Source organism: Trachurus trachurus, assembly GCF_905171665.1.
Source record: "Trachurus trachurus genome assembly, chromosome: 2".
Taxonomy (NCBI): domain Eukaryota; kingdom Metazoa; phylum Chordata; class Actinopteri; order Carangiformes; family Carangidae; genus Trachurus; species Trachurus trachurus.
Window position 1 is genome coordinate 1846249 of NC_139914.1, and position 16907 is coordinate 1863155.

Consider the following 16907-nt stretch of genomic DNA (forward strand, 5'->3'; position numbering starts at 1 on the left):
TGTATTTACACTAACTCACCTCAGGAATATTCACACACACACACACGCACGGTCCACCACGTTGTGATGACGACAACGACGATGATGATGATGATGATGATGATGAAGGTGAGGGCTCTTTAACCTGTTGTCCTCCTGGGTCAAGGAAGGAAGGAGGGAAGGACGAAGGGAAGGAAGAAAAGAAATAAGGAAGGAAAGAAAGAAGGACGAAGGGAAGGAAAGAAGGAAGAAAAGAAATAAGGAAGGAAGGACAAAGGGAAGGAAAGAAAGAAGGAAGGAAGGACGAAGGGAAAGATGGGAGGAAACGGAAGGAAAGATAGAAGGAGGGTGGGAACAGATTGGGTCAAAAAGGAAGGAAGAAGTAAGGACAAAGGGAAAGAAGGAAGGAAAGAAAGATGGAGGGAGGGAACAGATTCGTTCAAGGGAGGAAGAAGGGACAGAAGGGAGGAAAGAAGGAAGGCGAAAAGGATGGAAAGAAATATGGAAGGAAGGAACAGATCAGGTCAATTGGATCAAAAGAGGAAGGAAGAAGAAATGAGGACAAAGGGAAGGAAAGAAGGAAAGGAAAAAGGATTGTGGAAAGAAGGAAGGGAGAGGGGAAGGAAAGGAGGAAGGGAACAGATTGGGTCAGTTTGACCCAGAAGGACGACAGGAGAGTTAAAAGCATCAGCTCTCCAGCTCCGGCTGAGTTTACCCAGCATGCATCAGGGCTGCAGAGCTGACGGACATGAATAAAATACAAAACCAACAACATCGACCGACATGATGATGATGATGATGATGGAGGAGGAAGAGGAAGAGCCGTTGCACCGGAGGGACAGTGAACGCCTCGTCTACTGAGACTCAAAATGTTTTTCCTTGTTTCTTTTTTCTTTTCTTTCCCGGAGTGCAAAGTGATTGGTTGGTTGGTTTCCAGAGCGACGGCGGTCAGAGCAGCCCGTCCAGGTTCTTCTCGGCGCTCTGCTTGTCGTCGCCGCCGCTGCTCTCCTGAGGGCTGTACTGGGTGTGGTAGTCACGCAGGATGGTGACCACGTCGTGGTGTCCGAAGTGCACGGCCTCGTCCATGGGCGTGTTGCCCCACCTGACGACACGGAGACGCCGCGTTAGGGAACAATGACACATTTTGTGATAAAATCTTAATAAACTTTGCTGCATTTTGTAATAAGTTGTTACATGAGTCATTACAAAATGTGAGTGTTGCACTTTTTTGAGATGTTTAAATGTAATAATTTGGTGCAATATGTAACAACTTATTACAAATGCGGCAAAGTTAATCACATATTGCGTTCAAGGATTGTGGCATATTCTGCAAAACGCAAACGTATTACTAAGGCTGTCGATCGATTATTAAAAAACAACTAATTAATTGCACAATTTTCTGTAATCAATCACGATTCATTTATCAATTAATTAATTGCATTTGTCCATTTACGACTGAATCGATATCAATCAATCAATATCCTTTATTTAACCAGGTAAAAAAACTATTTTCCAAGAGTGACCTGGCCAAGACGGCAGCACAAAACTGAAGCTTATAATGAATATTTATCAATGTCAAATCATCTAATTAATGTAGAATGAACACAAAGAAAGTATTTAAATTCAGAGACTATTTTAAAGGCTTTCTTTAAACTTTGAACACAGTTTCTCTACAGATTTGGCACAAAAAAGTCACCTTGCTCATATCCTCCAACGGAAATAATAACAAAACCCAGGCTACATGTGTTGAAGTGCAGGTTGGATATCAAAACCATCCAGACCACTTCTGCACATGCAGGGTTTCCCGCAGCGCTTTCCTGTTAAGGCGGCCATAAAAAACAATAAACTACAATAAAAACAATACAACTACAATAAACTACAATAAAAAATGTAGCGATATTCGCCGCCGGACGAGCGCCTTCATTCATCTCCGCATCCTCTCACACACATGCACACCACAGAGAAGCGCGCATGCATACAGCAGCACGCGTGGCTAAACTTAATACGGCGCGCCGAACCCCCCCCCCGGACGATCGATCGATCGATCGATCGATCGATCCGCTCGCGCGCGCACCCCCCCCGTCAACAGGGCAGACACCACCTTAACTAACACATTTTCTGGGGGAAACACTGACATGCAACATATTTTTATTCTTCCTTCTTCTCCACCACGCTGCCGTGAACTGCACGAAAAAACAAGCACGTCGCACCGAATTTCCCTCTGTAAATTAAACAGAATGTCGACCGATTGGTTTATAAATTAGCGCGTTAACTTCGGTTCGATTCGATTATACGACGCATTTCGATGCAAAACATCCTCAATTTTCTATGTTACCACACGGGTTTTTCATTATTTAACATAAAAAGATAAATATGATACGTTTTTATTTGCATAAAATAAAATAGACAATATCGTTTCAGTGTGAACAAACAAAGAGAAACCTAAAGCTGCTCACCTGTCCTTGGGAACCGGGTTGACTTTACAGGCCTCCAGCAGGAAGCGGACCACCTCAGTGTGTCCTGAAACACACACACACACACACACACACATATGAGCACGGTGAAGTGGAACACACACACAGACGGATCAGAGGTTGAACTCGGTGTCTGACCTTCAGCCGCCGCCACGTGCAGCGCCGTCCTGGAGTCGTAGTCCCTCTGCTCCATGTCCATGGACGACAGAGCGAACCTGGACCACAACACGGGTCAGTCACGTCTCAAACCAACACGGTGTGTGTATATGTGTGTGTGTGTGTGTGTCAGTCAGTGTGTGTGTGTTTGTGTGTTCACCTCCTCAGGGCCGAGACGTCTCCGGTGTACGCAGCGAACAGCAGGTTGATCACAGACTTCACCTGAAACACAGAGACGAGACGAGACCACGGCTCAGAGAAACCAGCAGGGGGAGCTGTGCAACACACACACACACACACACGATGGTGTTTCTCCTCCTCACCCTCTGGTCGCCTCCTTCTCGACGAGGATCCAGCTTCTTTGCGAAGTGTCGCAGGTTGTCGTAGTTGTGGAAGTTGCAGAGAGAAACCAGGTCCTGAAGAAGAAGAGGAAGAGGAGGAGGAGGAGGAAGAAGAGGAGGAGGAGGAGGAGGAGGAGGAGGAGGAAGAAGAGGAGGAGGAGGAGGAGGAGGAGGAGGAGGAAGAAGAGGAGGAGGAGGAGGACAGGGAGGAAGAAGAAGTCGGGGAAGAGAAAGAGGAGAAGGAGGAAGAGAAAGAGGAGGAGGGAGAGGATGAGAAGGAAGACGAGAAAGAAGAAGAAGGTTTTCTCAGCTGCAGTTTGATTCTTTCATTAATCATAGTTGAAGTTAATCGATCGGTTCATTAATCGATCGGTTAGTTAATCAGTAGTTTTAGGGTTAATTATTTACGGTGCAGAACTGGATTCCTCTGACGCTGTTTCCCAGTTTGTCGAGCGGCGGCGACCAGCACATGATGCCCATCACGTTGGGGACGACCAGCAGGATTCCTCCGGCCACGCCGGACTTCGCCGGCAGCCCCACCTGAAACACACAGTCACCATGACAACGGGCCGAGGCGAGCCACGCCGGGTCGGTTCGGTTCGGTTCGAGTCAGGTCGGGTCACTCACGTGGAAAGCGAACTGTCCGGAGAAGTCGTACATGCCGCAGGAGTGCATGAGGCTGAGCGTGTTCCTCACGGCCTCGGGGTTCAGCACGCGCTCGCCTGTGATTGGACAGAAGCCGCCGTTGGCCAGCGTGGCCGCCATGACGCTGGCGCTCTCGCAGGTGACCTCGATGGAGCAGAGCTGCAACCGGACAACAACAACAACAACCAGACATTAGACACCGTCAGTGAGCTCAGCCTCCGTCGCCACGCCAACCAGCAGAGTCACATGACGACGTGGTCACATGACGACGTGCTGCTCACCTGGAAGTAGAAGTCCAGGATGGAGGTCATGTCCGTCCCCTCGGGGAAACACTGTCAGAGAAAATCCATAATCAGATTCCATTGACTGATCAATACTGAACAGGAGAATCAGGTTAAAGGGCAGTTCCACTCAAATCCGACCTGAGGCTCTAGTTTCTAATAGTTTATCTCCAACAGAACGAATCCAGAGTCAATGTGGTCGACTATTATAACTGATTTTTTATTATTTCACTTCATTTTTTATGCAGAACATCATCTAAATGCCTTTTGTAGAGTTTTTCAAAGAGAAAAATGTAACAAAACAGCTGGACAGCTTCAGCATTTACTGAATTTTATTTAATGTACAGTCGTTTCAAATGCTTTTCCAGAGGCACCATGGCAAGTTTCATTACTGCGCAGACATAACTCAAATACTGTACACAAAACAGCACAGTAATGTGGCTTACTGTGGTTACAATTATAAAAGCTGCAGCTTGGCCGTGACTTATTTCTTATTTTTTTACTGAACATAAACTGCCCACGTTAGCCAGCAGCAGAAGCAGACGTCTGGTGAGGAATCATGGAAGTAAGAAATAAAATAAATACATGTACAGTAGTTTTTAAATTGTTTTTGCACATGTTTTCATTCATAAAATGACAAAAAATGAACAGTATAAGTGGATTTCTTGATTACTAGTACAAACGAATCATTTAAACAGCAGAAATGATTCTGTCCCAAGTCTTTTGATCCATATAAGAAAAATAAAATAAAATAAAATAAAATAAATTCATTATTATAAGCGGTATTATAATCTGTCTATATCCTCTGTTTATTTCTAACTGACTCGTTTCTGTTTTTTCCACTAGGCAAACGAGAAATCGCGTGAGCAAGCGAGTCACTAACATGTTAGGAAACTAGAGCCCCAGGTTGAATTTGCGTGGAATCGTCCTTTAAACGCTCTCATTAGCATCAGTGAGCTCACCTTCTTCTCCTTCAGGTAGTAGCCGATGGCGAAGTTTCTGTCTCCAGACTCTCGCTCCGACTGGAAACTGGAAGAGAGAGAGAGAGAGAGAGGGTTTTTGTTGTTGTTGTTTAGACGTGACAGTTCATCTCCACGGCGACGGGGTGCCTCACTACTCACGTGGCGTTGCTGAAGCCCACGTACTCGTTTCCCGCCAGTTTGTTCATGAAGTTCATGACCTGCAACATGTGATCAGAAGACGGGGATCAATCACTTCCTCCACCTCTTTATTCCTTCTATACATGGATGAAGGTTCATTGATTAATTGATTAATTGATCGATCAACTAACTCACATAGTCGAACTTCTCTGCGTTGCTCGCTCCTTGCTGAAACACACGAAACGCGTCAGTGATTAGCAATAATTATCAGTTAAAAAAAACACAACAAGCTGCCAACGCCATGACATCATCATCATCATCATCACGCTCTAGGAGATTAAACTAGGAGACGCTACGGTCAGTCACGTGACCAGTCAGACCGATGGGTGGAGATTAGAGGTGGGAGGCGACAGGAGGAGGTGAAATAAAACAAGTTAATGACTCAGAATCACTCAGGAGGAAAGTCAAACACAGACAGATGTCTACAGATCCTCTCTCACTATTATTATTATTATTATTATGACAAATGTTTTCATTCAAAAGGCTTCATTTTTCAGTTTTAGTCTCGTATCTACGGTAGAAATTAAAAAACAAAGCAGTGAACGTCTCATTGTTTATAACCCAGACGTATAAACAGGTTTTGGAGGATGCAGGTGAAGAGGAACAGAAACAGGAGGAGGAGGAGGAGGAGGAGGAGGAGGAAGGATCAAAAAGGACAATTACCAACGAACGTCATTGACCTGTGGCTGTGGTCATAAAACCCCAAAGATCCTAATGCTGGAAAATATGCAACAACACAATAAACCACACAACGAGCCTGGAAAAGGTACAGTACACATGATTCAAGGTGGGAGAGGAGGGGGGGTTGAAGGGGGGGTGGGTGCATGCACAACTGATCACTGATAATCAATTGACACTGATGTGTAGTGTTTTAAACGGATAGTTCAACATTTAGTCAGTTCTCCTCTCTCCATAATCCCTATAGTCATAGCAGTAGGTTCGTTACCTTTAATTGTCGGTGCAAGCTATTTTTAGAACGGCGGAGCAGAGCTGTGAGCTGCTCAGAGCTACGCTAGGGAGGCTCATGGGATTTCTTGGTTTCCCTCATCAAACTCATAAAATACACAATCCAACAACTCCACAACGCTCTGGTGGACAAGTTGTGACCTGCACATTCACCACGCTATGAGATAATCATGTAACATTACGACACATGAAGCAAATACTCAGAACTACTTTGTGCTTTTGAAATCCCTCCGCCCAGCAGCCGTGTCTGGAATGTAGTTCCGGCTGCATTTCCCTCTAAAACAACTCTGTCTGGTAACGTTGTGTTATTATCTCATAGCGTGGTGAATGTGCAGGTCACAACTTGTCCACCAGAGCGTTGTGGAGTTGTTGGATTGTGTATTTGATGAGTCTCAAAACAACTGTATAACTTTGATTTTGAGATGAGGGCTAAATGGGTTATAGTACATATTTAGTTGATGCAGAGTTGCTGTAAACACAATTGTGAATGACAGTGACTAATATTTAAATGTATCATTCAATGTGACCGGATGAATGTTATAACCTCATGTTTATGTTATGAAAAGATAAAAAAAGTAATTTTTAAAAAAAACATGCACCGATAACTAAAGGTAATGAACCTACTGCTATAACAAAATGCTGAACTACCCTGTGTGTGTGTGTGTGTGTGTGTGTGTGTGTGTGTGTGTGTGTGTGTGTGTGTGTGTGTGTGTGTGTGTGTGTGTGTGTGTGTGTGTGTGTGTGTGTGTGTGTGAGGCTGTGATTAAACTCTGAGGCCACTGAGGGAAGAAGCTCCAGTTAATTAACTTTAACTAGTGAGAACCAGCAGCAGGTGGCGCTGACATCTCCCCAAAACCTTTAACCACTCAGGTACAAGTTCCTCCTGGTTTCTCCATCTCCATCCACTCAGTGTGTGTGTGTGTGTGTGTGTGTGTGTGTGTGTGTGTGTGTGTGTGTGTGTGTGTGTGTGTATGAACCACTGCTTTCAACCAAATCCCCTCTCAGCGTGATTATAACTCTATAACCTTAATCTCTCCGTGTTGCAGTAATCTGCCGCAGACTCGTCATCGTCCAACATCGTCTCAGATTTTCACACAGATTCACACTCTTTTTTTAAAAGATGCAACATTGATTGATTGATTGATCGATCGGTCTGATCGGTGCAGCGTACCTTGATGAGGGAGGTGCAGACGATGGCGCCGGCGTTCACCATGGGGTTGTGAGGTTTATCTGCAGGAGAGAGAAACAGAAAGTCGGAAAAGACACAATCCAACTTCTCCTGCTGAGAAAAACAAAGTGTGTATGTGTGTGTGTGTGTGCGTGTGGCCCAGTGGATCAGTGTGTTTCAGGGATCGTGGGTTTGATTCTTATGAGCCAATGTGGATTTTGAAGTCCAGCGCCTGCCGACCGCGGCTCAGACACTTCAGCTGCTTCTCAGAGCGTCTGAGTGGATGCTGGACTTCAAAAAACAAAAACTGACCGAGACAGTTAAGAAATCGAACCCACGATCTCTCTAGAACACCCACCACACACACACACACACGTTGAGGCGGCGTGGCTCACCGTCTTCGTTGAGGAAGAGCTTGTTGAAGCGCAGGCCGCTGGGCTCTTTGCCGATGAAGCGGTGGACGTACTCGGTGCCGTGGTCGTGCACGGCGATGGCGTACTTCAGAGGCTTCACGCACGACTGCAGGCAGAAGGGAACCTTGGTGTCGCCCACCGTGTGTCTGAGGCAGAGCAGGAGAAACATCCTCAACACATGTAACACCAGGACCAGAACCAGAACCAGAACCAGAACCAGAACCAGAACCAGAACCAGAACCAGCCGGTCTGCAGCTTTAGATCCTCTGGAACGGGTTCTGCTGGTCGTCTCTTCTTTCTATCATCTATTTTATCTCAGTTTTATTCAGATGCTCTTAGTTTTACTTTACACTTCTTCTGTTTTAACTTTTCTCTTATTTTATTGTATCTCATATTTTCTCTTTTTATCATGCATACCCCTGTTTTTATTTTTTTTAATCTAATTAACTTCATCCTGCATGTTGGGAAACTGTAACTTCCCAGCTTGGGATCAATAAAGTCTATCTATCTATCTATCTATCTATCTATCTATCTATCTATCTATCTATCTATCTATCTATCTATCTATCTATCTATCTATCTATCTATCTATCTAGAATATATCTAGAATTTCTATCAAGAATTTAAACATTTGAAGTTATTAATTGAGGTTTTAATGCAAATTGTTTTGTGTATTATTGCAGTATATGAAATACGTTTATATTAAGCTGTGACTGTTGTATTGTGTGACGTTGTGGTCCTCGTACTGTATGTAACGTCTCCTCTCCTCTTCATTTGCCTCCAAAATAAACAGAATTTGCTGTTGCATATATTTGTCATATTCAGTTGGGAATTCTGACTTCCGAGTTGTTTTGAACGCACCATTCATTTGTTGCTGTATTGGTTTATGGCGTTTATGACTTGTCTCTTATATGTTGTTTTGTGAAGCACTTGTGTTTTTAAAGGTGCTATATACTAAATAAAGTTATTATTATGATTAAAGGGCTATTACGTTACCTCTGTCCGTCCACGGTGCAGAGCGCCACGGCCCACAGGTCTGGGCTGAAGCGGGCCAGCTGGGGAATGTAGTCGGCCACCTGCAGCGACAGCAGCACAACAAGGTCAGGTGTCAGCTCCGACTCCAGAGGAGACGCCTCGCAGATGGAGACAGACTCACCTGTCCTCCTGACATGTTCTTGGCGGTGTCGTAGAGCTCGTCCATGTGGGCGCAGAACGGCTGGAAGTCGGGGATGACGAACTTCTTCCTGAAGGCCTGGGTGAGCAGGACGATGTTGCTCTGGACACATCTGGGACGGGAGACAGAGACCAGCTGATCTTTTCCATCACACAGACTATTACAACAGGAAACAACACAACGCTGCACAAAACACGGCGGCGGCTTCTCAAGACATGGCTGTTGGAAAATCAGATATGTGATCATAATCCTGTCTAAGAGTGTTCATTGTATGAGGTACCACTCTGTATTTTTATTTCTTTTTTTGTATATTGTATATACATATACTTATGTATCTCAACTTCTTACAATAGTGTGTACATGACACATTTATGTATACAAATGCAGTGCAATATTAGACACATCTGCATGTGCAGTCGGGTGCCATGAGCATAGTGCAATTTAAGTCAATCCTGCACTTTATTGGGGCATCGTGCAATCAGATTAAATGTAATCTTGCACTTGTCACTTCAGCACATAGCACTTTAATTAGCACTGTAGCACTTTATAAATACTTTTTTGGCCAATTAACATACGTATGTTGTTCATGTCATATGTTTGTGTAAGATGTCAAGGTGTTATCATGATGCTTTGTTCTATAGTCGTAGTCCTGCCTCTTGTGCTTTTATCTTCATTGTTGTTATGTTTAACATCAACCTGCCAATGGGACTGGGGATGGGAATTAGCCACTTGGCTACAATCCCACATATTTACACAACAGTGTTCATCAATATGAACTGTTCCCATTTTAAAAATAAATACATCTGAAATCTGGAGGGAGGACAGAGATTTGTGGCTCAGTGATCTCACTGCATCCAGCCGTCTAATCCCTGTAGCCGGGGAGACGACACACGCCACTCTGCAGCGCCGCGGCCGCGGCCGAGGCCGAGGCCCGGCTCTATAAATAAGCCCAGGGAGCGGATGTGATGGATCAGAGCCAGGACCAGACACAAGCTGTCGCCTCCGTCTGTCTGTCGCAGCGTGGTGACGTGTCCCAGAGTTTAAACGCACAGCGGCCGAGGAGAGATGATGAATAATGAATGAACTCTGGCCCCGGCGTTAATAATTAATTATTCTGAATGTGATGAAAGATTGATGCTGATCATAACAGAGGAGGAGGAGGAGGAGGAGGAGGAGGAGGAGGAGGAGGAGGAGGAGGAGGAGGAGGAGGAGGGGAAGTCGTACTTTTTGAAGAGGTGGCGGTCCAGCGCTCCGTCGGAGGTCGTCTTCACGGTCACCTTCAGCATCTCCATACATTCCTTCAGACGGGGGTCGCCAGTACGAAGCCCCGTGGCTTTAAGAGCCTGGAGAGAGAGAGAGAGAGAGAACTAGGTGTGACCTTGAAATCAAATAGTTGACTATTGGACGATTTGATTCGATTCAGAGAGATCTGATCTGTCCATCAACAAAAAAAAGATGGTACGTATTCTTAATACAGAGGTGCTCCCTGATGCTGAACATCTGATTTTACATAGAATTTCTTTGTTTTCTTATAATATATCAATCGAATTAATTTTTTCCAAACAACTTTTTCATGCCGCAGCTTCAGGACACTTGGGTCAGTACAGACCAGAAGTATGGAGGTGTCTGGATGTTTCATAGTGTGTGTTTTGGACCATTCAAAAGTGAACTCTATCCACCGCCATTATTTGAAAACCTGTCACCAGCCGGACCCCCCCTGGAACTCCTAAAGAGTTTTGATTGATGACTCTGAAAGTTCTCCAAACCCTTCCTTGGCATGACGGAGAGTAGAAAAATTGGTGGATTATCAATTTTGGGTGAAGTATCCCTTTAAATCACAGCTCAAACTCACACTGGTCGTATAGGACGGTCGACTAAATGAGGCTGTGTGAACTGAACTCACTGTGGTGAACTTGTGCGCGGGGATTTTCTCCTGTCCCTCTGCGATGGTGTAGAAGAGCAGGTCCTCCAGACTGGGCAGGATGCCCGCCTTCCTTCTCCTGCAGGGAACAACAGCAACAACAGACAGAGTGAGTGGTCGGAGCAGGAGGTGAAGAGGAGCAGAGGAGCATAAAGGAGGAGGAGGAGGAGGAGGAGGGGGAGAGAAGCTTTCTGACTGCAAGGAGAAGCAGAAACAGTGGAGAACATGAGCTGACGGCGGCCTCACAGCAGCTACTGCTCACTGCTGCAGGTTATATTTATGTTTAATTGGATGCACATTAGTTACTGGGGTCCACACGGAGATACATCACATGAAATTAAATTAAAAATGACAATAATAATAATAATAATAATAATAATAATAATAATAATTAGAGATATAATGAAGTGAAAGCGGAGCAGCAGCTGGTGTGAAGCCACCGTCCTGTAGAGAGTTAAAGCTGCTGGAGGAACCGGCCAGACGGGGGGAAGCTGCTGTGACGTGGAGGTTTGCCAACGCCCCGGGGGACGCTGGGAAACGAGCGCCAGCCACCCGCCACCGTCGATCGTTACTATGCGGTATTATGGTCTGGCTGGTGTTCTGAGCAGGTTTCCACAGCAACTGGACTCTGGGAGGAAAGTTAGTAGCGTGTCAGGAGGCAGGCAGACGGCCGGCTGAGGCTCCGCTATGATTCATATCAACTCCAAATTGGATTTAGTGTAAACTGCAAAGCCCCCGGCCGGCTCACCACCTCCTGCAATGCATCATGGGACCGTGAGGCTGTGGGGTAAAAAGCTTTGCACGGCAGGTGGCGGCTTCCTCTCAGCAGCCAATCAGAGGCAGGTAAATCAGATTTGATCAAATCGATTTGAAACAGCAAAAGCATCAAACATGAAACTGTCTGAAACACCAGGAAACAAACAGGCTGCAAAGAACTGTCCATCAATTAGTGGTGGTGGTGGTCATTATGGGATGTCTCCTGACTCTACAACATGCGAGCAGCTGCAGTTCTCATGCTAACTGAGTTATTAGCATGTGGTCCGGTCCTTCTGATCGTGTCCGTCTGTGACCTCGATGACGGACGCCCGATGCCTGGAATATGCCTCGGAGAGAGGAGGGAGGAGGGAGGAGGGAGGGAGGAGGGAGGAGGGAGGAGGAAGGAGGAAGGAGGAGGAGGAGGGAGGGAAGGAGGGAGGAGGAGGAGGAGGGAGGAGGGAGGGAAGGAGGGAGGAGGTAGAGGAGGAGAGGGGGTACAAGCACAGCCGCTGGGAGGAAGTGAGGTCATTTCAAGGTAAAAGCGGTTGTGGGCTTTCTGGAGAAAACCTTCTACTTCTACTGGAGGACGGAGACAGAACAGAACTCAAGACAAAAACTAAAACTAAAATAAAAATAAAAATAGAAACATACTTACAAATGGAAAGCAAGCAGACCAACAACAGGGAGAGAGAGAGTGTGCAGAGGGAACAATACTGAATTAGTGGCAGTGACACATGTGCACAGCTGCATGAGACAAACAGTCAAAACAGGAAGTGAATGAACAGAATAAACATCTTATTATTATTATGATTATTATTATTATTATTATTAAAGCTCTTCTAGACGTCACAGCATCATCATCATCACCTGCAGGTCAGAGGTGAGCACTGGAACATCTGGACCGGCCTCATTAATCCACCTCAGCTGCTGGTTAGCAGTGTGTGTGTGTGTGTGTGTGTGTGTGTGTGTGTGTGTGTGTGTGTGTGTTTAAAGGTCAGCTGATGATGAGTCAACACACCAGAAGGTGAAACCCAAACCAACGCTGCACTGAGGATCCATTCACATTCTGATTTTTAGTCTTTTTTTAGAGGAAACACAAATGTCCCACTGTCTGTGAAGTGAGCGTCTGTCTGTCTGTCTGTGTGTCAGTGTGTCTGTCTGTCTGGTTGGTCCACTCAGCAGATCAGTGGAGACGGACGAGGAGGACGAGGAGGACAAGGAGGTCCAGGACCAGCTGTTGTCCCTGCAGCCCTGACAGGATAGCTGGACCTGACTGACCTGAGGACGGAGACAGCTGAGCAACTAACTAAAAACTAAATAATAACAATAACACAAAGAGCCAATGGGAGGAGGCGATTCATCTGGGTCACCCTTTCATTAATTTTACGGCTCTATGTATTCTTACTTCTTATTTACTTTTACTTTCCTGTCTTTTTCTTTCTTTCTGTGGAGCTGGATGGATGAGAGATGGGTGGGGTTGTTCAAGTTTGTGTTTATATGTTAATGTATACTCTGTATACTAAATCAAAATGTCAATAAACATATGTTTAAAAAATGTTGGTCAAAGACTTAGTGGAGAAAAATGCATGAAAAGCATGTGTAATCTTTAGTCTTTATGGAAAACATGACATTACTATGAAATTGACTGTTATTTCTTTGCTATTTCTTAAAGGGATAGTAGCATTTTTTTTAAAGTGGGGTTGTATGTATTGTATTTGTAAAAATTATATTATAGCGAACAATGGAACTGTGTATTTTTTTTCAGGTAAAACCTCTTTTAGGCTGCGAAAATAGGCCGTTTCTTTGGGTCTGTTCACAACAATGTATGTTGTAAATCTCTGGGCAGGACTATGGGCTGGTGTTGCTAACGGGAGGAGTGCAGAGAGTTTTCTACTGCAATTAAAGTACTTAGGGGCTATTTGTAGATCATACAACCCCACTTTAAAAAAAATGCTATCCCTTTAACATTATCATGTAGTTAACAGCCTGTATATTAAAGGGTAACCCTCATCTTTTTTCTTCTGGTCTTTTATTGACTTCTTTTACATTTTCCAGGAGTTTATGAGTCTGATAGAGTCGTCTGAGCTGCTGGTTTTGTTTGTTTTTTACATTATGTCCTGACAGATGATAGAGGGTGGAGGTGGGGGGTGGAGGAGGTGGAGTGGAGGGGGGGGGGGGGCAGACGTCGGAGAGGCGGCGCTGCACAAATCAATCTGTGCTGAGTGACTCATCTGCTCCTGTGGGCTCTGACAAGAGCCGGGCAGCGAGCCAGCGCCGGGGCTTTGCTGCTAAAAAGCCGTGGAATAAAACGACGTGGGCGGGATCAGCTCCACCGCATTACAAACATTTTTAACCCCTCATTAGCCGGGGCACAGCCTCAGGACCGTCGGAGCCGGGCTGGGGGCCCCCGGAGGATTCACGCTCCCAGATTCATCCACGCGGCTGATTGGTTGATTGTCTGGGATAAAAACCTGCTGATGATGTCACACACAGCTGGCCTGAGGACCAGGATGTTGTCTCAGGTTTCACAGAAGCAGCTGAAGCTTCACAGAAACTCTCATCTGTCTCCAGGGGGATGAGATGTTGACGACCAACAACCAGTCAGCGGAAAAAACTAAACCAGCGCCTGAACTTCAGCAAAGTGTCTGAGAAACAGAAACAGAAACAGACGGAGCAACTTGAGCCTGTAGGGGCAACAAGGCAGGAGGCAGGAGCAGCTTCATCTGCACTCATCATCACATAAAGATAAACACTGACTGCTCTGCTGCTTTTTACCTTTCATCACCAAACTTCTTCTTAGTGAATGTCAGGTATCTGGTGTGAACACTCAACACTCCAGTGTTTGTGTTTCACATTTCAGCCAGATTTACATCCCATAAAAACAAACAGAGCAGCAGTGGGTTTGGTTTTAAAGCATACTGTATGCCGTGGTGTCAGAGAGGGAACAGCTCCAACAACCTGAAGACGTGGCCTCAGGATGTGAACAGCAGCAGTTTCCTAAAGATCAGCTGCTCATGACGCAAGAAGTTTCATCACAACAAAGTGAAAACATGGAGGAGCTGGTGTGGTGTTGACCATTAAATATGTGAAAAGCAGCTTTACAACAGTGAGAATGATCACTGTGATGCTCCTGTAAGCTCATAAAGCTGTGTCACTGCTTCTTGTCATTCTTTATGTTTATATAATCAGTGATGAATATATTAGTTACATCCCTGGATGCAGGGCTGCCTGACCTTCATTAGACATTGCCTGTAGCTGTCACCTACTGAGACGCTCATCACTGTGATGCATTCACGTACACAGGTCACGTACTGTATATTATGTGTTGTATTTTGTTGTTATGCTGCTGTTGTGGTTTTGTTCAGGAGGGGCTTCGTGCCTCGGTGGATTAGCGGGATGAAAAGCTGCAGCTCCCGGCTGGTCACGATGTCCGCCTGGCTGCACGAGATGAGATGCTAATGTTGACTTCATCCACGCCACAGACCCACCTCGACACCCCCCACTCAAAAAACCCCGGGTGGTGTCCCGGTGCGACGGGGTTTTAACTCTACCGGGTCTGAAGTGGCGTGGTTGTCCGGTAATGGAACTCCCACAGCTGCTCCACCGCTTCCAGCCATCACATCCCGGCTGCTAACGAAGCATGAAGCCGGTGTGTGTCGCTCCACCACCGGCCTGACACCAGCTGGACACCAGCCTGGTTACATCCTTTACATTTATTCATTAATAGGCCTTTTTTTTTTTTTACTGTTTTATTCACTTCCTAGCAGACTCGGAGACCTCAGAAAACTTGTAGTGATGATCACAGATTTGTATCGTATTGAATATCCACTTTTCCCCTTATTTATTTGTAATAATATTATCATTTATGTTTTGTATTGGCTGCATGGCGGGGCTGAGTGTGTGGGGAATAAGAAAAATGCTGTTTGTTGAATAAAAACATGTTAGTTTAACAGTGAGGCATGCACCACTCACTACAACGTTTTATCACAAAGCTAACAATAAATCGGCGTGTGTTTGGTTTGTAAATGTTAAAGTATTTCAATTATAAATAAAGTTTTGATTCAAGATGTGCTACTTCCCGTTGTTTTAAACTGCAGTGTTTTCCTACGGAGTTCGGCCTAGCTCGGAGCTAACGGCTAACAGACACACCGGGGCTAACGCCACTCACTTCTCCGCTGCAGAGGAGTCCTTAGCGGCTTCATTGTGGCCGTCGCCCTTGGAGCAGAAGCCCCTCACCGAGCCGTGCCTCCTGGCGGACTGCGGCGGGGCTCTCCACCCGGCAAACGCCCTCCCTCTGGCCGGAGACCAGCCATGGCAGGCGGCGACCGCAGGTGCCGCTTTCCCTCCTCCGACTCTACCTGTCAACGGACGCTTCAGCTGGGTGTGAAATAACTCCTTGAGCGCTCCCGTTGACCGAAAATGTAACATTTCAATCCCCCGTCGAGAAGATTTGTGGAGTAACTTACTGGAACAAACCGACCGCAGGAGAAAGAAATACGAAGAGGGGGAGAAAAAAAGAAAGAAAGAAAAGTCCAGCCGTGTTTCCGAGGACGGTGTCGGCTTCTTTCCTCGGTCGAGTAACGGTTTTCCTCACTGGAATACAACCACAACCTACCCTTCACAGCACCTTGAGATCTGATTGGACGGCGACGCTGCATCGCGGCACCTGATTGGTCGGCAGCGCTGTCAATCATCAGACTGTTTTGGCTCCTGTATCTCCATCATCACAGAACATGAATACGCGATTATTCACTGTTTTTAAGGTCTGTAAACCTCCTTAAAGTATCAAAATAAATTAATAAATACACAATTAAACAATTACTTAAATGTTTCATATAAAAATTGAATTAAATACACGGAAATCGATACGAAAGGTGTGGAATTTGGAGGAATAACGAAAGTTTATCATTAATAGTGCATTAATATCACAAACTAGATGAATAATTCAGTACATCTTGAAGCCACTACACAGTTAGAGGTAGATAACACACTTTATTTGATTTCTGTTGTGTTATTTTGACTCATTCCCAACTTCTTCCAGTCCAATGTGCTGCTTTTAAAAGTCTGAACACAATGATGCCCTGTCCTGCAGCGACACCGTGTGGTTAGTTCCGGTTACTGCAGCACTCAGCACCGAGGCAGTGGCAGCAGATGGCAGTGTCTCTCTGCCTTCAACAAAACCATTAGAGCGCCGCCACCTGGTTGGAAATAACAATAATAATTCAAGAAGAGAACAGCCTCTAATGCTTTACTTTGTTTGTCAGGTTAAATTCCTTTTATATAAACACAATCTGCACTGAAGCCTCTAATGCATTAGTCTTCTTTTATTTGACCTGGCAGCATCTCTATGTTTGTTTTGAGCTCTTGGGCAGCCTGGGTGGGTGGAGTTTTGACACCCAGTGTAAAAATAATGACCTACAAAAGACAAAGAAAAAAAAGAAGGAGAGAGAGAGGGAGAGAGGGAGATTACTCA

General features: G+C 45.4%; 1 protein-coding gene across 1 annotated transcript; it reads right to left on the reverse strand.

The window, feature by feature from the left end:
* Positions 1-499: 499 nt before the first annotated feature.
* Positions 500-16016, reverse strand: glsa (glutaminase a). Its single transcript, XM_083990531.1, has 18 exons — positions 15603-16016; positions 10661-10757; positions 9982-10100; positions 8740-8869; positions 8580-8659; positions 7566-7729; positions 7174-7232; positions 5172-5204; positions 4998-5056; positions 4839-4905; positions 3877-3927; positions 3578-3754; positions 3359-3490; positions 2933-3025; positions 2770-2831; positions 2592-2668; positions 2436-2499; positions 500-1081 (listed from the first exon to the last, which is right to left on the reverse strand). Exons 1-18 carry the CDS (start codon positions 15860-15862, stop codon positions 928-930), a joined length of 1878 nt encoding a protein of 625 aa, XP_083846657.1. The 5' UTR covers positions 15863-16016; the 3' UTR covers positions 500-927.
* Between the last annotated feature and the right edge of the window lie 891 nt (positions 16017-16907).